At 46.0% G+C, this 24125-nt stretch overlaps 1 protein-coding gene across 1 annotated transcript in view; it reads right to left on the bottom strand.

Moving 5' to 3' along the window:
* Nucleotides 1-11698: 11698 nt before the first annotated feature.
* SCLY (selenocysteine lyase) overlaps nucleotides 11699-24125 on the bottom strand; it is a 188217-nt gene continuing 175790 nt past the window's right edge. Inside the window, 4 exon segments of the mRNA XM_086943733.1 lie at nucleotides 11699-11898; nucleotides 11900-12071; nucleotides 18600-18675; nucleotides 22177-22279. Of these exon segments, the coding sequence (XP_086799859.1) occupies nucleotides 11830-11898; nucleotides 11900-12071; nucleotides 18600-18675; nucleotides 22177-22279 (420 nt within the window). The 3' untranslated portion in view covers nucleotides 11699-11829.

Genomic DNA, 24125 nt, shown 5'->3' with positions numbered 1-24125 from the left:
CGATACGGGTCTCCAGCAAGGAACAGACCCCAGCGATAGCCTCCATCACATCCTCCAGAGTGGGGGGCCTTGTTGCAGGAGGAGGAGTCCCAGTTTTAGATACAGAATCGGGGCCAGCATCTTTAGGCTCTCCTTTAGAGCCCCAGAATAGTTTGTTAATCTGTCGCTGGCTGGATGGCTTACTTCCCCTACTAGAGGCCATCATGGAGTCCAGTTGTATTGTATTGTATTGTATATTGGATTTATATAGCGCTTATCACCTAGGGGTCTCTAAGCGCTTGCCTTGGGAACCCGTCCTGGCTTTTCCCTGTGAGATAGCCCCTACAGGGCATCCCCAAGGTGAAAGCCAGGCATCCCGCCGCGGGGGGCCGTTGTGGAGATTAAGCAAGCTTAATGCCCAGAGTTGCAGAGTGTGAACCCACGATTAGGTCAGGCACCGAAGCGAGAATTATCGAGTCCGTGGACATTTGAGCTCAAGACCCTGCCGCGTTGGGAATTGAACCCTGGTCCCAGGTCTGACCTCTGCTTCAGGGTCTGCATGCTCTAACCAGTGAGCCACACTTCTCCACAAGTTTGTACGATATGTCCTAATGGCGGAGGGCCGAAGAGCGCGCAATCAGGGTGGGGCCCCCGGCAGCCTCGGAAATGCGAATAGTCCCACACCGGTTGGGATAGTAACTCTAGAGAGTCTAGGGACCCTACGGGGCCGGGAGAGGCGAAGCAAACGACAGTCTCGTGAAGGGGGGGGAGAGCAGGAGCTCTACTCACGATTATGTAGCGTGTGGACCACACTCCCCGGTTCTCAGCACATCGGGGGGAGACTTAACCTGTCCGACTAGGAGGAATGAGGGGGGGCCACCCAGGGGCCAGCTCCCCTCGTAAAGCGCCCAGGATCTGCAGGGGTGGCAGTCTAGCCGAAACGTCGGTCGGTGTGAAGGCAAGATGAGCCCCTTATGGATTCCAAAGCCAGGTCCAAAGCAGCAATCAAACAGCACCGGGGTACAGTGTCCAGTTGGAAACCCCGCAGTGAGAGCCACTCAAGCTCCAACAGGCTCCAGAAGTCGGGCGGGCACAGATATCTCACTCCAGGCTGTGGAGGAGGAAGGGTGAGCGCTGCCCTTTGCAGCTCCGAATCAGGGCCCAGCTCACCTCGGGTCAATACACGCAGTGCGGCCCCAGTTAGGCGTGCAAATCTCCCTTGTGGCACCAGCAGCACGTCCAGGCGGCGCGGGGCAAAGTATCTGGGCGGCACACCAGGTCTGTAGGCAGCGGCCCTTGCAGGCAGGATCAGGTGTCTCGAGTAGCTTGCAGGCGGTCCCCAGCAGTAGGCCCTAAGCCGGGGACTCGCATGGAAATGGCCGCGGGCGTCAGGGAGGGCCCGGATCTGGTCAGTTTATTCACTGCACGTGGGGCCAATCAGGCGGAGACCAGGCTGGAGTGACGGACGATCGCCCCCCTAAGCCCCGACTGGGCCAGGCAGATGAATTAGTGGCAGCTAGACTCTTATAGCGGCTCCGGAGTCTGCCGCATAATGGCCCTTGGTCGCGGCCGCCATCTTGGGCTAGTGAGAGCCGGGCCTCAGAAGCAAGTCCCGGCTTCCGAGAGTCCGGAGGCCAGCGGGGACAGGATGGGGGAGCCCAGGAGATTAGCAGGGCAATATCCCCAAGTCCAGGGCAAAAACAGGGGCACAGGCTCAGGATCAATGGTCGAAACAGCAGCGAGGGCCGAGGAGCCGCTTTAGAGCGCGACCATTCCTCTCGGCTGCAAGCCAAGCCCCCCAACTCTGCAGCTTTTAAGTTGAAGACAAGTTCAAAGAGCTTGAAGGTGGAGCCTTGGTTCTCGGAACAGAGGCAAGGTCTGGAGCAACTTCTAACTGCTTTAACGAAACCAAACTGCAGCAAATCTCAAATCCAAAGTCTGTTCTCTCCTATAATAGGTCAGATATACAAAACTCTTTGACAAGGAATTAAGTGAAACAACTCCCCAAAAAATTAAACTGATAAATAAAATGTCTTTATTTTACATTGGTGTGGCAAGTAAATCATAGGAAAAAGAAAACCATCATATCATTATTTACACTGTACAAGTCACTTCCGCAGCTTATCACAGAATGTTCGTTTGGAAATTAGGCTGCAAATGCTACCCACAGAACTAGTAATGTAACTAACAAGCAGCTGACGACTCCCAATTTCTCTACAAGATTTTTCTAATTCAGTTAAAATATTGCTAATTTGCATTGAAATCATTTATTGAGTATGTGTTTTACACTCCTTTGTCAGGCCTTTTATCACATTTTCTCTCTGCCTGGAAATAATAAAACTGAACTCTGACTTATGGAGCCCCAGAAGGGTTAGCAGATACTGAATGGAATCTAGATTGAACAGAATAGTGTCTACTGAAGCAAACGCTGGATTTAAGCTTTTTACCCCACTGGGGTTGTGATGGCTATGTCATCTTCAATTTTGCTGTTTATGCATATCATCCTTGTTTGCTTACGCACACACACACACACAATGATTGTTAAGTGTGGTGAGAGAGGGTTGGTGTGAAGAACTTACTGATCTCGAAGATGACTTTCTGCAGAAGGATAGTCAGAGGACTATGGGATTGGATATTCATCAGAATCCGACTGATGTGAACTGCTCAACAGCAGTATTTTATCATGCCAAATAAAACACATTAGCAAGGATATGATGTGGAAGAGATCAATACTAACTCCACCTTCCTTGTTGATGTATATAGAATCACATATTAAATAAAAAGTGCCAGCATGTTTAAGAAATTCTTGGAGTTTTGGGAAATGAAAGAACCTCATCTTATGTTGATACAGATGCTCTTCTTAACTAGAATATAAAACTGTCTGGCATACTCGCATCCGTATTTTAAAGTCGCTGGTTCCCACCTAATTCTAAGTTTAACAATTTTAAATGTATGGTCTTTTATTTGTTTTCACTCTAGTAGTATTTATTTCTCAGGGTGGAACGATTTTACATTGTACAATATGTATTTGTTGTTTATCTTTGATGGTTTTTATAATGTCTGAAATGTGTTCTTATTGTATATCTTTGATGGTCAAATCGGCCGAAATAAAGATTGAAAAGAAAAAAAAGAATATAAAAGAGAACGAAGGAACTTAAAAATAACGAGAGAATATATGTAGATTTAGAGGGCATGGGTTAGAAAGAGAGAGTTGTGAATTATAATAGTATTATAATCGAAAGTGTATGACATACCCTAAAATCCCCTTTTAAGTATCCAGTGACATTAGATGAAGATGAGATATACTAGTGAATGAAGCCTACAGGCAATGATATATGAAATATTAACTACTAAATATAAGAATAAAACCTGACTTTGCAGAACTACAGCAAATGAGCCTGCGTATAAGATAACAGTTGTATATAAGAAAATTACATTTTTAAATTATTGATCATAGTATTACCTTGCAGACATTTCAATGCATTTTTCATGACAGTGCTATAATTAGCTTCAGGAGCAAGTGGTTTACTTCTTGCATCTATGGAACTGCATAGAATAGTGGCGTAATCATATAGTCAAAGTCTTAAGAGGTAAATTGAAATTTTGTAAATAAAACGTAGCTATAAAACCATAAAATATTCTGTGATAATCCCGGATTTCAGCAATAGACTTTAATAGTTGGAGTGTCGAAGGTCCATAGAAATCCTAGAGAAATGTGACAGAAACACGAGCCTGTGAACACACCATATCATATTGGTTCCATATGTTTAAATAGCATGTTAGCTCATCTGCGGTGGAAATGGTTTGAATCAATCAGATCCAAAATTGTGAGATATGATATTCAGTCCATTTAGGAGGCCCAGGCTGCATTTATCAAAATGTTTACAAACTGGGAATGCGGGGAGGAAGGCCTGCTGTTCCTCACAGCCCTCCAATCCCTGCAGTCATAGACATTTGCAAGGGGTCATAAAATGCCTCGGTCTTCCTAAATATTAACGAATTAAGAAGTTTTATGACTGGAGAATGTACATTTGACAATTCGACTGATTAGCACATCAGTGGCCTTGCAAAGTGAAGCACAGTCACACACAAATCACTGTGCAAAAACACACCAACTGGTCTTCTTCCTATATTGGAGCCTGGGCTCGCTCAGTGATGAATATGTCCAGCTTCACTGTGCGAACTGAAATCTAAATTTAGCGTCTTAAACCGTGGTTGTGGTCAAATTGGCATATTATTTCTACAACTTCTTCCCATTGCTAGAAAGTCAGAACATACCTTGAATTAGTCATCCACTGCTTCATCATGACACGTTTGGACTAAAATAGGAGCTTGTCTAAAACACGGGCAGTGCCCTGTGGACGGGTAATAAGAGTAGTTTACCAACAATAACTCATCCCAAAAATATTCCTCAAAGGGCCATTGTCCTTTTCTTTGGAGATGGGTGCTGCTATGGCTTAGATCGTTAAATGAACCAGCTGCTGAATCTATGCAAAAAATTACTTTTAAAGATTTCAGCCCAAGACGGTAACAGTCTTTCACACGTAGATAGTAAGTACAGTGATTAGCAAGAACAAATCCGAATACTAAAGATATCACAAAAGATAACTCATATTATAGCAATATTCCTATGAGTGTGACGTTTTGTAGAAATAGTTCCTATTACAAGTCTATTGCACTGGTGATATCATATTTAAGAGTCTTAGCAAATTCCTCCTTTAGAGGGAATTCTTTTGTATGATAAATTACCAAGTTATTATCATATTTCCATTGTTAAATCCCGCTTATCCATGTAGTAGCATCTAGAAACCATTAATTGACGTGGAAATTAACGTAAAATATACTTCTGCATTTTCATTTTGTATAGTCCAATGGAGTAAATAACAATATTGAATATGCTACTTACCAGTATGCATCTGTTCTTGGCATGTAGGGCTGCTAACATTCATATCTTTGCATTAGATCGCCACCTAGTGTTGGGTCCGGATGATCGCACATTGTTGTCCTGGAAGAGTCTTCGAAGTATCCTGAGATGGGTGGCTCCTCCCCTGGACTACAGTGCGCATGGGCATCGGCTCCATCCCCAGATTGTTTTTAGCCATTGTGGCAGAGGATGGAGTGGCAAGTGTAAAGGATGTCCATGCTAGTGATTAAATACAATAGTATATCTGCAGCTGCGACAGGCACCGGGGAGGAGGGTGGGCGATATGAATGTTAGCAGCCCTACATGCCAAGAACAGATGCATACTGGTAAGTAGCATATTCAGTTCGAGGCATGTGGGCTGCTAAATTCATATCTTTGCATAGAATACATAGCAGTCCCTCCATCAGCGGCGGTTGCCCGTGCCAGCTGCAGAAACCTGAAAAAGTGTCTTGAGAACAGCCTGCCCTACAGCCGCTTGCTGTTTGGAATGTACATCAACACAGTAGTGTTTTGTAAAGGTATGTGGTGTAACCCACGTGGCTGCTCTGCAAATATCCTCTAGAGGAATGTTTCCCAGGAAAGCCATGGATGCCCCCAACTTGCGTGTGGAATGTGCCTTTGGGGGTATTGTTAAAGTGCGCTTGGCTTTATGATAACAGATTTGGATGCACTTAACAATCCATCTGGCTATTCCTGCTTTGGATATTGGGTTGCCTTTGTGTTGTGGTGAGAAGGCAACAAAGAGTTGTTTTGTCTTCCTAAAGTGTTGTGTCCTGTCTATGTAGTACATCAATGCCCTCCGTACGTCCAAGGTATGGAGCATCCTTTCCGCCACTGTTTGTGGGTTCTGGAAGAATGCAGGCAAATCGATAGTTTGGTTGAGATGAAAATGTGACACCACCTTTGGGAGGAATTTGGGGTTAGTACGTAGTACCACCCTATTTGGATGAATCTGGATGAAAGGCTCTTGTATCGTGAGTGCTTGCAACTCACTTACGCGTCTTAGTGACGTAATGGCAATTAGGAAAGCAACTTTCCACGTTAGGAATTGCAGTTCGCACGAGTGCATTGGCTCAAACGGTGGTCCCATCAGCCTGGTGAGGACCACATTGAGGTTCCACACGGGAGCTGGCGGTGTTCTTGGGGGAATGACTCGTTTCAGTCCTTCAAGAAACGCTTTAATGGCAGGCACCCTGAAGACTGAGAGATGCTGCCTATTTTGAAGGTAAGCTGCGATGGCGGATAGATGTATCCGAATAGAAGTGTACGCTAGTTTGCACTTGTAAAGGTGTAACAGATAGCAAATGATGTTAGGGATAGATGCATCTAGCGGGTTTATGTCATTGTCTGCACAGTAAATGACAAAACGCTTCCACTTTGCGGCATAGCATGCTCTGGTTGACGGCTTCCTTGCCTCCTTGATGATGTTCATGCATTCAGGAGGTAGGTTCAGGTATCCAAACTCTAAGACTTCAGGAGCCAGATCGCTAGGTTGAGCTGTTGCGGATCTGGATGCTGAATTTCTCCATGGTTCTGCGTCAGAAGTCTGGGCGTGAGGCGCAGTCTTTGATGCGGGACCACTGAGAGCTCGAGGAACGTGGTGTACCATGCCTGGCGCGCCCACGTTGGAGCAACTAGGATGAGTGTCATGGAGTGTTGCCGTAGTTTCCTCGCCACCAGTGGTATCAGGGGTGTCGGGGGAAAAGCGTAAGCAAATTTGCCTGACCAGTTCATCCATATCGCATTGCCCTGCGATTGGGGGTGTGGGAACCTGGCGGCGAAGCTTTGGCATTTTGCGTTCTCCCTTGTGGCGAACAGGTCTATGTCTGGACGCCCCCACCTTCGGAAGTACGGCTGGAGTACTGATGGATGTATCTCCCACTCGTGCATTTGATGACTGTATCTGCTGAGCAGATCCGCCATCTGATTGTCCTTCCCCGGGAGGTGTTCTGCCATGAGGAAGATGTTCCTCTGAATGGCCCACTTCCACATGCTCTGAGCCAGGTGAGACAGCTGTGGTGAGTGGGTGCCTCCCTGTTTTTGGATGTAGTACATCGCGGTCATGTTGTCCGTCCGGACTAACACCACCTTGTTGCACAGATGTACAATGAAGGACTTGAGCGCCATGAAGATCGCCATCAGTTCTAGATAGTTGATGTGCATCTTCTGTTGCTGCGTCGTCCATAGTCCCTGCACTGTGTAAGTTAGCAGGTGTGCTCCCCATCCCTGGAGAGATGCGTCCGTTGTCAGGATAACCTGTGGCACTGGCTCCTGGAACAGTCGGCCCTTGCAAAGGTTGTGTGGAGTCCACCAATGCAGAGAGTTGTATGCCCGACTGGTAACCAACACTAGGTCTGTTAATTGTCCCTGAGCCTGTGTCCACTGATTTGCTAAGCACTCCTGGAGCGGGCGCATATGCAACCGTGCGTGAGGGACTATGAAGATGCAGGAGGCCATCATGCCTATCAACTGCATGAACACTCTTGCTGGAAGTGAGTGTCCCGGTCTGAACTTCTGGATTAAAGACTGTATGCCGTCTATCCTGACCTGGTTTGGTTGTGCCGAGGCCGTCAGGGTATTGATTGTCGCACCCAGAAACTGCCGGACGTGTGCCGGCTGAAGGTGTGACTTCGGGTAATTCAACGAGAAACCCAGGTCGTGAAGGAGGTGAATGGTAGTCGACATGTCCGCGGCGCACTGCTGTTCCGATCTGGCTTGAACGAGCCAGTCGTCGAGGTAGGGGTAGACATGGATGTTCTGCCTCCTGAGGTGCGCTGCTACAGTCGCCAGACACTTGGTAAAGACCCTTGGGGCAGTTGTGACTCCGAAGGGTAGGACTTTGAACTGATAATGCGTGCCCTGGATAGTGAACCTGAGGTACTTCCTGTGGGACGGATGTAACGGAATGTGGAAATAAGCATCCTTGAGATCTAAGGTTGCTAAGAAGTCTCCTTTGTTTAACATAGGAAGAATCTGTTGCAGTGTAAGCATGTGGAAATGCTCTGACAGTATGTACAGATTGAGGGGACGGAGATCCAGAATTGGCCGTAGAGATCCATCCTTCTTTGGAATGAGGAAGTACAGGGAATAAACCCCTGTGCCTTCTTCCCCCACTGGCACGAGCTCGATTGCCCCTTTTTGCAGCATTACCAACACTTCTTGCTGCAATAAGTGCAAATGCTCTGCTGACATAGGTGTTTGCCTTGGTGGAATGTTGGGTGGAGTGGATTTTAACTCTAGACAATAACCGTACTGGATAAGCTGTCGCACCCACCTGTCTGTGGTGATGTTGGTCCAGACGGGCAGGAACTGCTGTATTCTCCCCCCGACAGGTGTTAAATGGTCGGGGGGCAGTGACAGAGAGTCACTGGTTGCTTGGGGCAGAGGAGCGTGAATTGTTGCCTCCTTTGCCACGTCCTTTGTTGCTGTTTCCCCTGTAGCACCTCTTGTTCTGTTTGGGGTACGAGGACTGTGCTCCACCTCTAGGGAACTGCGACTGTTGACCCATCTGTCCTCTGGTGACTCCACGGGCACCTGAGCGACGAAAATTATTGCCCCGAAACTGCTGAGATTGTAGGGCCCCCATCGATTTAGCAGTTTCAGTGTCCTTTTTAATCTTTTCCAGGGTGGTGTCAACATCTGGACCAAACAGTCTATCCGGATTGACTGGTTGATTAAGTATGGTTGTTTGAATGTCAGGTTTGAAGCCCGATATGCGGAGCCAAGCCTGTCTTCTGAGCATGACACTGGTGTTAACGGCCCTAGCGGCTGTGTCCGCGACATCAAGTGCGCACTTTATGGCCGCGTTGGAGATCAGTTGTCCCTCTTGTATAAGCAGTTTGGTGCCCTCTTGAAACTGCGGAGGCAGGTGTTCTACAATCTGCTCTAGTGTGTCGTAATGTGAACGATCATAACGTGCCAGTAGTGCCTGTGTATTTGCAATACGCCAGAAATTGGCAGCCTGTGCAGCCACTCTTTTGCCCCCTGCCTCTAGCACTTTGGACTCCTTATCCGGGGGAGGAGCTTCACCCGTTGTTTGGGAGTTGGCCCTCTTGCGTGCGTTTGCTACCACCAAGGAGTCAAGCGGCAACTGTCCTCGAATGTATGCAGGGTCTGCAGGCGCTGGTCTGTACTTTTTTTCAATACGTGGGTTGACCACCCTCGCCCTGGTAGGCTCTTTAAAGATGTCCGCAGCGTGCTTGAGGACCCCTTTGAGCATAGGCAGTGTCTTTACATTTCTTTCCGAAACTGAAAACGTGTCGAATAGAAAGTCTTCCTCAACTGGGTCAGCATGCATGTCCACATCATGATTAGCAGCTGCCCTCTCAATTAGTGCATGAAAACCTGCAGAATCCTCCGTAGGGGATGCACGTGTACTGAAGGACTGTGGCTCTTGCCCCACATCTTGGTTGCCTTGGTCCCCAATGCCATAATAAGAATCTGGCTGTGCATCAGGTTCATTTACTGGGAACGTGTATTGTTCATCGTCACCATAGTCCCCACTGTCAGAGTGGTCTGGAGACGGTGTTGGGCTCCTTCCCTGAGGAGGTAGAATAGGTTCCATGAGGACCGGGGCGTCCTGTGGAAACTTCTTCTTCTTTAGAGGAATGACGTAGGATTCCACCGGCTGCGAAGTGATCTTTCTCTTGTAAAGGGTCAACTTCCCCGTGTCCGCATCTATAAAACACTCCGAATCCTCTTCGGGGCCGATCACCTGACCTGAAGATGTCCCCGCCGTAGAAGAATCCGACTTCTTTGGCGTCGATTTAGAGGAAAAAGCCTTTGGCACCACCTTTGGAGGTAGAAGGAAGAGGAGCTTGCTTGCCGACTTGTCCGGGACATCTGCCGCCTTCTGCGTCGATGGCGTTGGCGTCGACGAGGAAAGAACCTTGTCCTTAATTCTTTGTAGCGAAGCCGCCACGAGAGATGCGTCGGTGACCGATGACTTTGGCACCGACGGAGTGGACTTGCCCTCGGATGCGACGTTCCGGAGGTCTTTTAGAGGGATGGACGGCGCCGACCCCGAGTCCTTGGAGCGATGCGCCGATGTCCCCTTTGTAGCCGGTGCTGTGTCGGTTGCTTTAGCAGGCTTCGCCGGCGCCGGCGCGCTTGTCTTGTGCGTGCCACTTTTCTTAGAGGATTTCTCCTCTGGCGCCGATTTCGACCCTGTGGAATCGCCGTGTTTCTTCGACTTCTGCGGACCGGAGGTCGACGGAGTCGATGAGGCCGTCGTCTTACTTGTTTTCGCCGTTGCGACCGCCATCTTAGGGACGTTCGAGTCCTTCACTTTCGGTTTCGGTTTCGGGTCGGCCATTTTAGGTGTAGTCGAGACCGTTGCTTTCAGTTTCGGTTTCGAAACCCTAGGCGCAGCAAGTATGTCCGTGGCCGGGCCGACAGGCGGGGCCGTGGCTTGCGCTACAGGGTCTTGGGTAAGGCCGACAGGCGATCCCGCGACCCCCGTGTGATGTTCTTCAACTTCGGGGCATAGCTCGTCCTCTGAGCTATCTTCCTCGGCCCCATAAACCATGGCGTCGTCCCCTACCTCGTCGACGTATTCAAGGCCCTGACCCACGACTCCGTCGTCGTCATATTCCGGATCGGCCTCGACCTCCGTCTCAGGCGGGGAGATTTGAAGATGATGGCTCTGGTCCTCTTCTTCTTGGTCGCCGAAGATGTTATCTGGATCCGGGGCCGCTTGCTTGGCCCCAAGGCGCACCGCACGCCGAATCATGAGAGTCTTCTTCGACCTGAACTTCGCACAGGCCCGGCAACTTCCTTCGTCATGGTCTGGCGAAAGGCATTTATTACACACCGGGTGTACGTCTATATGTGGGTATTTGGACCCACAGAGCGGACAGAGTTTAAACGGACTCCGCTCCATGTTGGGAACTTAGTGTCGAGTCGCGATGAGAAGGCCTCGACGTCCGAAGAGTTGTAAGAAACTCCGGTGATTCCGGCTCCGGGAGACGGAAGAAACTCGAGACCGTACGCAAACAATACCGACGTGAAGAACCCAAAGCCTTTTGGCCGTGAAAAATGATGTTTATTCGGTTCCGACGGAGAGACGTCGAGACCGCATCCGAACCCAATGGCGGAAAAAAACAATCTGGGGATGGAGCCGATGCCCATGCGCACTGTAGTCCAGGGGAGGAGCCACCCATCTCAGGATACTTCGAAGACTCTTCCAGGACAACAATGTGCGATCATCCGGACCCAACACTAGGTGGCGATCTAATGCAAAGATATGAATTTAGCAGCCCACATGCCTCGAACATATAAAAGTGTGCATACACATGTACAACAGCAAGAATAAATCCCTGGAAACAAGTACATCTCACAGCCAAATACATATGCAGCATAATGGAAACAATGCTTGTGACACAGGCAGCATACACTCACTGCAATATGAAAATACTTTCTAGAGCACAAACACCTCGTCCTGAGAATAAACACCATTGCTATATCCCCTTGTATACACAGCATCCCTCAGACTCACACTTAATTACACATTCCTCCTAACACTAGCCTACAGATGCTGGTGATAACTGCCAGTAATTGCTTGGAGGCGTCAGGGTACTGAATGTAAAGGTTTAAACACAGCAGCGTAGTATAGCAAAAATGTGCAGCAGCCTAATACTGGACCCAATTCCTAGACATTTCTACCATACAGCTATGATTACCACTCTGACAGGTGGTTTGTTGGCAGTATAGATATTACATTTTCTGCCAGTACTATAGCTTTACTGCTCGTGATTAATACAACTGACGGTAAAAACTACTGCTGCAAAATGCCGCATTCATCCTAGCTAGGCTACAGTTCAGATAGTAGCTGACTGTACTTTTCATTTACCACCAGCAATTAAATTATCACCCTTTCCAGAATTGTATCATAGATATTCAAGATATCCTATGCAGGGACTCTGGCATCAGGACTTTGTTTGGTTGAAGATAGTGATGTTCTTCGCCTGAAGAATTTTCTCACTGAATTTTCTCACTAGTTCCATTCCCTGAGCAATGTCGCTTCTGCTCCAACTCTGACACTGCTTGCTTCAGGTCAGCAACCACAAGGTCAACATCATCTTCTGTGGTTCCTCTTCCCACGCTTAGACGCAGAGCATTGCAGGCAATCTCATATGGAATCCCGCTTTTCAGAAGGATTGGAGAAGGTCTACAAAACAAAATGTTCTTGACTAAAATTCATCACTGCATTCAAAGGCATTAAGACAAATATGCTTCAAATTGTACTGAAAAACATATATACCCCTCTGGTACACACATTTCTGCCAAGCGCTCACACTACAATGCTTAATCAATGAACTCTATTATACTTGTTTCTTCAATATCATCCCTCTATGCTTCTTCCAATGAAAGTATCCATTAACCTCCCAGTTACATGACTGACAATCCCACGATAGCAAGGTATGATCATGGTTCCATGTATTTGAACCACTAACATTTTGCCCTTGTAAGGGCTTTTAGATCCCCTAAAAAAGGTGCTCTACTATTATCATGGGTGAAGTTTCTCATACATGACCCTGGTTAATGCAGCTCTTTTCCTTTGATTTGATGACGGTGACTCATCATTCAGATGAACCTTCAAACGTAGACTTATTTTGTCAAAGTAATGTTCTGTGATTAAGTATAAGCAATATTCGTTTAAATGCCACATTGCAAAATGTCTATTGTTTGCTAATTATAGGAAGGCATTTATGCCCAAAAGAGCGCAGTTTAGAACGAACACCTAGGCCTTGTCTCGTCTCAATGTGAACACAGACAACCACAAACATCTTTTAACCATTTTGGGCATCATCATGGACATTCCGCTTGAGTCCTTTGTCACAATATGCTTTGGAATCAAGTCTGGGCATTCCCACACCATTTACGGTGACTGACTAATACAGCAAAAATGGGATTCACAAGTATTTCACAGTCAGGTTCTGCAACCTCCCCAGTTACCAGGAAACAGATATTCCTGTACCCATCAGAAAGAACATTAGCAAAGATAACTTGTTCTGGTAATGGATACTTGCTCCCACAGCTACCTTGACTAAACCAACTCAATAGCAACCAACAGAAGAAGGTCCTAAGAACAAGACTGATGTCATTAAGAAAGTTATTCAATAAGATGAAACTTTTTATAATTTCGAGAAAACTTTGTTCGTACAAAAGGACAATTGTACTTACGAGATTTTGTAACCGTAACAAAATATTCTGCGTGCGGCCTACAGAAGCTAGTTCTTCAAATACGGGTAAAGGGGAATGCATTGCCAGTAGAAATAGGCTACCAAAACAGCAATAATCTTTTGTGCTGAACCTATCCCGAAAGAAGGACAGCAAATTGGTAATGTTCATCTCCTGCAGTAATCTTCTGATATTCCCTTAAGGCTGAGTAAATGCAATATGGAAATGAGTGGCTTGCATATGGAGGACCAGCTTGAGGTTTTGATACACATGGCAGAGATTAACCCCAGGCAATTATCTGCAAGGCCCACTGGTCCGATGTAATCCTTTGCTACTGGCTCAAAAACCACATTAGATGTCCCGACCAGAGTTTCCTGGTGCTGTAAATCAGAGACTTACTAGGCAGAGTTAAAGATGATGATTATGACACATTCTCCTGCCCACCTTTCTCTGAACCTCTACCTCTGAAAGCGTGAGAAGGTTCTATTGTTGCTTCTGCTGCAGCGTTTGATGCTTCCGACTCCTGCACAACTGGTGACCACTAGCCTTGGAAATATCAATATTGGCGATGGAATGTCTTCTACTATCAGGCCAGGACTAAAGCTCTTGCTATGGCTTTACTCAGTTTAAACTTTTCAAAGGATGCCTTGGCCTTTCCTCCAAATAAACGACACCTTTAAAGGAAAAAGGCATGTCAAACAATTAACACTGGACATCTTACAAGATGCTGGTTTTGTATATTCACAAATGCCTACGCATTATGATCACTGATCCCTTAGCACAAGCCAATGATCTAACTGTATCCAAACCAGACTGCGTAGACTTCTTGAAAGGGGAAATAGCCTTTACTCCATGCCATGAACCACGCTGTGCCTTTTCAACGTGGTTCGAACCACAAACACATCTTTACAAGGCATTAATTTACACAGCAAGTCGTTGCAACGACTTGCCTTAAGGGAAGCGTTGTTGGATTGATGTTATGTTGGACCTTAAGTCCAACAATTTCCCTATTGTTGCAGAGGCTGGCGTTGGAATAGTAAACAATTCTTTTTCTACTCAAACGTTTTCTCTAAGGCAAGTCATGTAAAGACACGTTCGGGGTTCGGACCGTGTTGTAAAGGCAGTAAACAGGATTGGGCGTACGCTGCTCCACCTCTCAGCTGGATTGCCCCTGTGCATTCTGGGTCATGCAATTCGTGTGTCTTCGCAAATGAAAAAAGAAAGGGTTTGTAAGTGTTTCACCAAGTTTGGTGCAAGTAGGTACTTGGTATCTCCAGGCATCTCTAGACACGAGATTCGACTTGTGTTTCTGGATCAATATCCTTCATCAGTAGAGATAAGTAATGAGGCCGCTGAGTAGGCTGCCCAACAACAGTCACAGGCTTCGATGCCTCCCGGGCGCGCAGGTGCAGCACCACTAGCTCGTCAGCTAGGGAGGATCGCGGGAGCCCTTAAACAGTAAACAGGATTGGGCCCACGCTGCTCCACCTCTCAGCTGGATTGCCCCTGTGCATTCTGGGCCATGCAGTTTGTGTGTCTTCGCAAATGAAAAAAGAAAGGGTTTGTAAGTGTTTCACCAAGTTTGGTGCAAGTAGGTACTTGGTATCTCCAGGCATCTCTAGACACGAGACTCGACTCGTGTTTCTGGATCAATATCCTTCATCAGTAGAGATAAGTAATGAGGCCGCTGAGTAGGCTGCCCAACCACAGTCACAGGCTTCAATGCCTCCCGGGCACGCAGGTGCAGCACCACTAGCTCGTCAGCTAGCGAGGCTCGCGGGAGCCCTTACACAGTAAACAGGATTGGGCGCACGCTGCTCCACCTCTCAGCTGGATTGCCCCTGTGCATTCTGGGTCATGCAGTTCCTGTGTCTTCGGAAATGAAAAAAGAAAGGGTTTGTAAGTGTTTCACCAAGTTTGGTACAAGTAGGTACTTGGTATCTCCAGGCATTGTAAAGACGTTGTAAAGGCATCCAGAAAAAATGTCTGCGTGGTTCCGTCATACATCCCTTGAAAGCATTCATACTATCCTTGCATAACTCAGCAAAGGACTTCGCATGTAATCAGGCAGGCTAGGAAAGGATGCTGCCACAGACTCCACAGAGCATGATTGTACATGGAGAAAAAGCAACCAACATTTGAAAATGTCACTGCATTACTGCCTGATGCAAATATTTTATGGCCCCAAGCGTCTGGTCTTTTAGATTCCTACCTTTGTGATATTCCAGACTTCGACTTAGAAGCTGAACCTTTCACTACCAATTTCTCAGGAGTATGAACAGACAGTAGGTATTGGAAAGCTGATGACTCCACTCTATACCTGTGAGCACCCATTCTTGTCATTGACAAATTACACTGAGGTCTATCCTAAGAGCAAGATACCTGATCTTCGAGTGCCTCGTTGAAATGCAAACCACCTTCTGAAGTCACTTACCATCCAATGTATCAGTAAACAATGACAAATTCAGCTCCACTCTTTGCATGTATATTTCCAGGTGCTTTGTTGAGGGCCCATGAAAACTGACGCTGCTCAGCCAAAACAAGCTCGTCAGGTTAATGGGCGTCCAATTCAAGGAATGGCAAAGGTCACTAGCATTCTGCCACTCCGCCAAGAGTGCAGTGTAAGCTAATGGTGGATTTTAAATCTCTTTGCCTCGCTTTTAAAATTCTGAAACTCTCCTCCCCACCGATGTTATGTCCACTGCTTTCACCCTACGTCCCTCGGCGCACCCTCCGGTCAGAAGGTCAGAACTTGGTCACTATCCCCCGCACCAAGTTAAGCCGTATGGGCGGTCGCTCATTTGGATACTTAGCTGCCAAACTTTGGAATGGACTTCCAGCTCAGATCCGTGAAATGAACGACCTTTTATCCTTTCGTAAAGCCATTAAAACCCACCTCTTTAACTAGTTATGTTATGTACACTTCTGGACAACCCCAATAATTCCATCTTAGCTGTCCCCTGGACATTGGCAGCTAGCGCCGGGACGCCCCTTGGCTGGGGCAGCCGTGCGCTACATAAACACCTCTAACATATAATGTATCTCCCTCACTGTCCTCATCACCATATCTCTACCAAGAGGACTGAGGCTTCTGAATCGGATCAGAAGCCGAACCAAATAGGTTATGCATTTTCTGCATGGACACATTGACAGAAGGTTTTTGGGCATATCTAGAAAATAAGAATCTTTCATAAAAGACTTTATAGGTGTATTTCCTGGCTAACAGCAAAAAAGATTCAAATTTAACAATTCAGAGCAAGAGCCTGAGCCAAAGCTAATGCTCCTAACAAAGCAAGAGGAATTTTTCGATATCATTACTGACTGTGGACCCGAAGGTGACACTGAAGAAATAAATTAAGTCAAGACCGGCGCTTGGGCTGAAGCCACAGACATCATACTAGGCTCCAGTTCTGTTACAGTTGCAGCGCCTGAACAGGCAAATCAGAGGGCCTTTCCAAAAATCACCAACACAGCTTGCACTTGCGCTGTAGTTGAGCAACCTGTAGAGAAAGCTTGCTTTAAAAGGCTACAGAACAAGAATAGGCTTCCAAACACCTCTTCTTTTTACAATGAGATGACTTAAGTTGTTCCTTCTTGTGCTTCTTAGCTCCTAGAATGAGCAAGGTGCAATCCATCTGGGCTAAGATTTAGGCTTTCAGTATACGTTTGGCTTCCTTCTCCGGAATTGCCTTTGAGTGCATAAGAGCACACAGCAGACAATGCAAGGTAATGGTAATGACCCAGATCCCATAAGGACTTAGAATGTGGATTCATGCCCGACATCAGTCATAGGCACTGGAAGTAGAGCTATAAGCACAAAGACTTTGAAGGGGACATTTTTCCCAAACCACTCCACAAATATCAAAACCTCAGGAGTTCAACATTCTGCACCGATGAAGATGCAGAAAAAAAGAAACTCAGTCACCAACAGCTGGGTGCCCTTTATGTATGTTGCATGCCACTTTTGGCAGAGTCCCACGGATTTGTGCATGACATCATGGGAAATCACTAAGCACGGGTGGTGAACTCCGCTCCGTTCACTGAGTTTGCAGAGTTTTCCACACTCCGAGGAGCACGAGTTAAGTTGGCGAGTGTGAGCCAGGAAAATCCATCTACAGGCGGGATTTTTCCTATCTCGCGCTCCCCAACGTTGGTGTTTGCATTGGTTTTCCAGTGCAGGACAAACACCCGGCACTGAAAATCAATGTGAACAAGAGTGACCAAGCGCACTCCGCTGCTTGCAGAACTCCGAGCTGCAGAGTTTTTTTGTCACTTTGTGGTGTTCCGCAAACACCACCCAGGCTTATATTTCACGCAGTTTTAGTGACGTGTGTAGCTGTGAAGATTTCAAACCTAATTCGGCTCTTGGGGAGGGGTTCAATGAAGAAAACTATGGGAGCAAGTATAATGCCAGACGAATGATGCTATGAAACACCTTTTTAAAGATATGCGATGTGACCATTGTGTTCATTCATAACTATAAGCCTTGGTTCACTTTCATGAAGTAAACGGATCAATCATGGTAAAAAAAAATCATAAATGAATAGAGGCCTGATGTATAATGCGAATTAGAGATTCCAAAACCTGAAACTCACTAAATCACATTGTTTGTGATTGCTAAATGGCTTTAAAGTATGTACTAAGCCAAAATGTGTTTGGAAATGCATAATGTATCACTGTTTGGAAAGAGCGCATGGACAGGTTACTTACTTGTAATCCTAGTTCAGTATTGTAGGTATTCTCACTAAAGTCACAAACGTTGAACAATACAGCACGCTGAGCCCCAGAACACTTCTCTATATATGTATATGTACTTTGTCTTCGGACGTTGGAGGTAAACGTCAAGATCTAAATCTTGCAGTTAGTTTGTGATAAGCCAGTTTTAACAGCATATTTCTATAGTATTATATTAAAAATAAAACCACATTGTAGTACCCAGTTGTGTAAGTGTTATACATTTAAGATAACCTCAAAATATGCTACAGCTGCAAAAAAAAAAAAATGAAAAGGAATGTGCGTGTCAGGTCAAAAGGTTGGTCTCAAAAATCACACATGGCTCTAGTATTCCTTTGCAGTGAAGGGAACTACTTTGTGGGTATTGTGAAAGAGCAGCATGCCATCACTCACAGTGAAGTTAGCCAATGGCTGAAGTGAGCTGACCCGCTGCCCCATGGTGTAGTGGGCAGAAGAAAAATGTGAATGACCCAACAACATCCCAATGGATGGAGAGGGTTCGCTGAAGCCCCCCATAAGCAAGTTAAGAGTGCATGTAGAGAAATATATATCTATCTTCCTGTCACTAACACTCTATGGTCTAATTGCTGCAACCAATGGAGCAGCTTGATCTCTCCTCTCTTCGCCCTCTATATCACCGTGCATGTGGTCAGCATTTGTTGACCATTCCCTTTCTGGAATGGCACAGGATATCATGGCCACCTTACACACAGTGTGGCATCTATTATTTACAAACAAATCAAATAGACATTTTTCAAGTTCAAAATCGTGCTTTTTTCACCTGTCGCCTTGATCTGAGTGGCAAGCAGCGCCAACACTAGCCAGCAGGGTACAGCAATGAGACAGCACAGCTCGACCTGCAAGAGACAAAGAGGCATTTTCAGTGCATAAACAAAGAGCACTGAATAAAGCTAGATAAATATTTACAAAGTTAGAAAGACACAATCATACTTTGATGTTTGTTGTATTTTAGCTATTTAAGCTGCCAAATATTACATAATGATACATCCAGAGGTAAATACTAGCATTATACCATAAATATATGTTGACATATGCCGTTATTTAGAGAAATGTCATTCTGTTTTTTAATTTCTCATGCTGTCCATCTGCTCACTGTTGGCCTATAATTCATGAAAGACAGCACGGAGTGTCACTTCAAAGAAGCACAATTTTCTCTATTTATCCACTTTTAAAAAATAAATGCAGACAGAAAACAGATTGTTTTCTGTCTGTATTTATCTGTAAAAATCCGTAAGAACGGAAAACAGAAAGCCCTAATTACAACACAGTTTTAGGACCACTCCCGATCCATTCTATTCTTCTAACACACAGTATTTCTCCTGAGGCATTAGGGGGTGAAGGTCTATTTGTGTGAGCCAGTGTATGCATTTATTTTTAAGATCAGTATGATCCTCGTTTTTTCCCTGGCTTAGTGGAGGTACCCCAGCTAGCACCACAACATAGGGTAAAGACTCAGGAGGGAAATTAATGGAGGGCAACTCCATTAAAGGACCCCTTGCTGGGATATTTCTATCAGTTAGGATTTGTTGGTCTGAATGACTTATCTCCGGTTCTAATACCCCCCTCACCACCATATTGCTTCCACTTCCTTTTTTCCCATCCCTCGGCAAGGGCTGAGCTATATCAGAGATAAGATTTCCAGTTGCCTGAGGGATTTCAGCCGAAATATTATTGCTAGCTGGCAAGCTCCCAGGGTCAGGAATAGGCTTAGTAGTGCTCGCAACTAGTCGAGTGACAGAATTCCCAGCAGCACTATTGTTGGCTGGAATGGTCCTACAATAAGGAGTGGGCTAAATAGTACCAGCAGACTCTCTGCTAGCATGCTTCCCCAATGGACTAGTAGGCTGAGCTCTCCCTAAACCCATGTTGTTAAGTGTGGAAACTAGTCTGTCCAGCCTAGATGCCAAGGGTTTAATATGTGTGCCAATAACCTGTTCGATATGAGCCTGGAAGTCAGCAAGTAGGTGAGTAACCCAAACTGGTGCTCCGACAGGAGATAGAGACGGGGCAGTAACAACTGGTATGGAATCATGTTTAAACACAGTTCTTTTGGTTGTTTTTTTTTTTACAATTTGGCTTTCTTACTTCTGGGGCGCGGTTTAATAACTTTATTTACTACAGAGTGTGAGGGGGATTAGGCAACCTGTGGACTATCATTTACATCTATAACAACCTGGGCACCAGGCAGCTCAGCAAACGAAGACGTGAGTAAAAAACTAGAGTCAGGAAGGTTAATTGTGGCTGCCGAGAAATCCCCCACTTGCTGTAACGGAGGAACAGCAGGAGTAATAGATAATCTCCTCTCTGTGTTTTCTATGGTCGTTGCCACAACACCAATTGTCTTCTGTAGCATCTTGTCGATAGCCTTTAGGCTCAGAAGGGGCTGAGTTGTTGCGGCCTGGTGCCTGGTCATAGGGTGGGAAACAGCAGACTTCAAATTTTTACCCGTATGACTCATTGTTGTCAGGGTGGGAGGGGAGCTAATCCGAAATTCAAGTTCAAAGGCTTTATTTCGATAGGTCATATCATAAAAGCATCACATTGATATAAAAAACATTTACACAAGAACAAATTTTAGTGAAGCATTAGTTCAAAGCATTTTTAAAATTTTTAGATTTTTAAATGGTAAAGAGAATAAAAACAGAATTAAAAGTTTGGCAATTAAAATTAATGATTCATATAAAAAGCAGATTAAACATTTAGTGCTAGCCTTTTAGCTCTGATGGACCATGTCCATGATAAAAATTTGGAAAGACCACAAACATACAGTGGCCGAGTGTCCGATGTTAAGATACGAAGTGCCTCGCTTGAATGCCTGGTACCCATAGCCCGACATATAGGTTTGAGCCACGTTTGCCTTGGGCATACATAGGCCGGACAGACAAACAGGATGTGTAATACAGTCTCTATGCTAGTTTGACAGAAGGGGCAAAAAGGGGTTGTCTGGGACGGGGGCTTCCAGTGAGCAGTTAAGGGCTGCACTGGAAGGACCCCTACCCTGAACCTAAAGTATAGAACCCTATCATGAGATTTCCATACTATATCTAGGTAGAGTTCCCGGGATGGTACATCCTTATGTCTTAGGAACTCTTCTGTTAGCCTGCCAAGGGTTGGGTCAGTGCTAATTCTAGTGGTGGCCCATTTCCAGTAGAGGGTCTTTATGGCCGCTTTAGGAGGAGAAGACCAGCTATCCGAGGCTTCGCTGAGACCTAGCTTACCAAGGAGAATTTTGACATCTTTAAGCCATTTTATTTTTTGCCATCCCACCATTGACATTACTTCCGCTAGCCCCTTCGCATACTTAGCAAGTTCTGGGACTCGCCACAGCCTGGCCCATAGAAGCAACGGCCGGAGTTTAGCCAGATCATTAATGGGTTGGCATCCTAGGTCAAGCAGTAGGGGTATCATTGGGGTACTCTGAGGAAGTGACATGATGCCCCTTAAGAACTTATTTTCAGACCTTGTCAATAAATCTATCTTAGAAGTGCCCCAAAGCTCTGCGCCGTACAGGGCCGAACTAACACCTTTGCTAATCCCTCTATTCCCAATGTGCCCTCTCAGCGCTAGAAAGGATATTTAGATAGGCAGCCCTGTGGTCAAATATGTGTACATTAACATGAAAATGTGAGATTAAAAGTGTTTCCAAATGACAGTACCTTATAAAACGGGTCAAACTCCGAAGAAATATTTTGCATATGTTCGGGGGTGGCCCGACCAGACCTCCTCTTGCCTCTGACGGCCTCAGACGGTCCCGCCCTTGTTCCGGGCTTGACCTGGCGCGACCCGTGCGCAATCCCGCGACGCGGGGGATGCCGTCAAATCTATGTGCCTCTTGGCGCGGAATACGCGTTGGCGGCTTCCGGCGGCAAAGGCTCCTGGGACTTGTGGTCCCCCCCTCACTGCGGCCGCACTCTGATGGAGGAGCGGCAGGGGGAGACCAAGTGCAGCAGTGCGCGGTGGCGGGACAAGCGAGCAGCGAAACGGGCCAAAGCAGGGGCCCCCTACAGAAACAGCAACAGGCTCAGGCAAGTGTCTCCGTAAAGGCCCCCTCTCCGTAAAGGCCGCCATAAAGGAAATATGGGTATATTCGGATTCAGGGGGACTGTGTAGACTGTTCCCAATCAATCACAGTCTTTCACCTACTCGCCGCAGCCAGGTGCACCCATATATATATCGCCTTAGTAACAAGCCCCTGGAAGCAGGCTATTGTCATCTCTGAGTTCTTCTACTCTTATTGCAGGGAAATTATATGATTCTTCTGAAATAGTTCATGTGACAGACAAGTAGGGATATATAAAATAGGGCAGCAGCAGGAACATAGATGGATAACCGCTTACCTTGAAGCGCTGAACCTAAAATGGAGACATTACAGGTATTTGGAAGACACTGAGAGCCAGGGAAATGACTGTTGAAACTGATTTTATCCTGTCCAAACTCAGCCTAGAGGGGGTGAAAGAGAAAGATATTGATCACACATTATAAAGAAGCAAATACAACTCTCAGTCACTCACAGCTGGGTAGGTGCCTGCATTCATAGCTTAACATGGCAGGATAGGAGGATGAGTCTAAGTTAATAGGCTACAACATATGTACATAAGTATGTTAGGAGGTAACGACAGGAGAGTATGAGCTTGTGGTCACAGGTGTATGAAGACTTCGTTATAGGGCTAAGCATGCACTTAAAAGTGAAACAAAGAATTCCCAGTGGATGATTTTAACATATGAGCGGGATTTTGTATGCAAGAAAGAACATAAAATCCTTTGTTAAGGAGATGATGTCCACAGAGCAGGGAAGTGCAAAGTTTTCCTGTGTAGATAGGAGTGTGCATTCTTAAGTGAGTTTGAGTGTGCTCATACACTGGAATACCACGAAGCTTGGCCACATCATTATAGATGTTTACTGACAGGAAAGTGTGCACTGCATACATAGATGAGTAAAGACACACATATATTAGTGAGTATAAGCGTGCATGTATAGGTGAGTTTGAACGTGCATATGCAAACGAGTATAAAGATGTTCAGAGGGATTAACAGACGTCTACAGATGACTACTTTATAAGTGTATCTTGCTCTACTATTAAAACTGAAATAGAGCATGCACTTTGAGGTTGTTATAAGTTACTATTATCCATGGTATGAGGAGTGTAAAACAGGGAAGTCTTATCAGCCAGTGATTTCCACATCTATGTTCTATCTTTGATTCTATGCTTTTTCTTTTCCTATCGGGATTCTTTGATTTTAACTTCTCGGGCTTCTTAAACATAGTAATTGGCAATTTTTTTAATCCAGCTACAAATATTTATGTACTATTTTGTTTTTGCAGTCTCTAGCTGAATGTGTCTTATGAATCCATTCATCCAGGCCAAGAAGCCAGTTTGTCATGCACCGGAGTTTTTTTCTTAGCCGTCTGGTGAAGTGGGGTTGTGTCGGCTTAAGTGGTGTGTGTAGAGTGGTGATAAAGGGTGCTTTAAAATAAGGTGTTGTGATACTCATTGTCAAACTATTTAATGATTGAGCTCACCAACCTAACTGAAACAATTCGGCTCTAATTTATGATATAATGGTCCAGTTAGCATAGCGGGTAAATTGGTCTAAAACCAGGTCAACATGTTTCTCGCCTAAATATGCCAAGATTGATCATGTTGGCATTCTTCAGGACCTAAGGTAAAAACCTACACTACACTATGACTGGATTCAGTAAGTACACGTATTGTGTTAGAGTAACCAGTCACGCAACAGTCAAACAGTAGTATTGTCCTAAGTCTGGGTAAAAGATAACAACCTGGAACACAAAAAGCAGGGCCGTTTCTGCCATTAGGCAGAACTAGGCGGCCGCCTAGGGCGGCAAAATGGGGAGGGCGGCAAAAATCATACTGGCAGCAGCACCGAGTGGACTGCACTGTGCAAGCGCACTTAAGAAATGTTTGGGAGGTGCAAATGCCGTTTTCCCCCTAAGGGCCGTTTCTGCCATTAGGCAGAACTAGGCAGCCGCCTAGGGCGGCAAAATGGGGAGGGGGGCAAAAATCATACTGGCAGCAGCACTGAGTGGACTGCACTGTGCAAGCGCACTTAAGAAATGTTTGGGCAGTACAAATGCCGTTTTCCCCCTAACCAGGGCCGTTTCTGCCATTAGGCAGAACTAGGCAGCCGCCTAGGGCGGCAAAATGGGGAGGGGGGCAAAAATCATACTGGCAGCAGCACCGAGTGGGCTGCACTGTGCAAGCGCACTTAAGAAATGTTTGGGCAGTACAAATGCCGTTTTCCCCCTAACCAGGGCCGTTTCTGC

Source organism: Lissotriton vulgaris, chromosome 11 (assembly GCF_964263255.1).
Source record: "Lissotriton vulgaris chromosome 11, aLisVul1.2, whole genome shotgun sequence".
In the NCBI taxonomy this organism is placed as follows: Eukaryota; Metazoa; Chordata; class Amphibia; order Caudata; family Salamandridae; genus Lissotriton; species Lissotriton vulgaris.
Note: the sequence above shows the minus strand (reverse complement) of the source record. Positions and strands in the feature narration are given on the sequence as shown.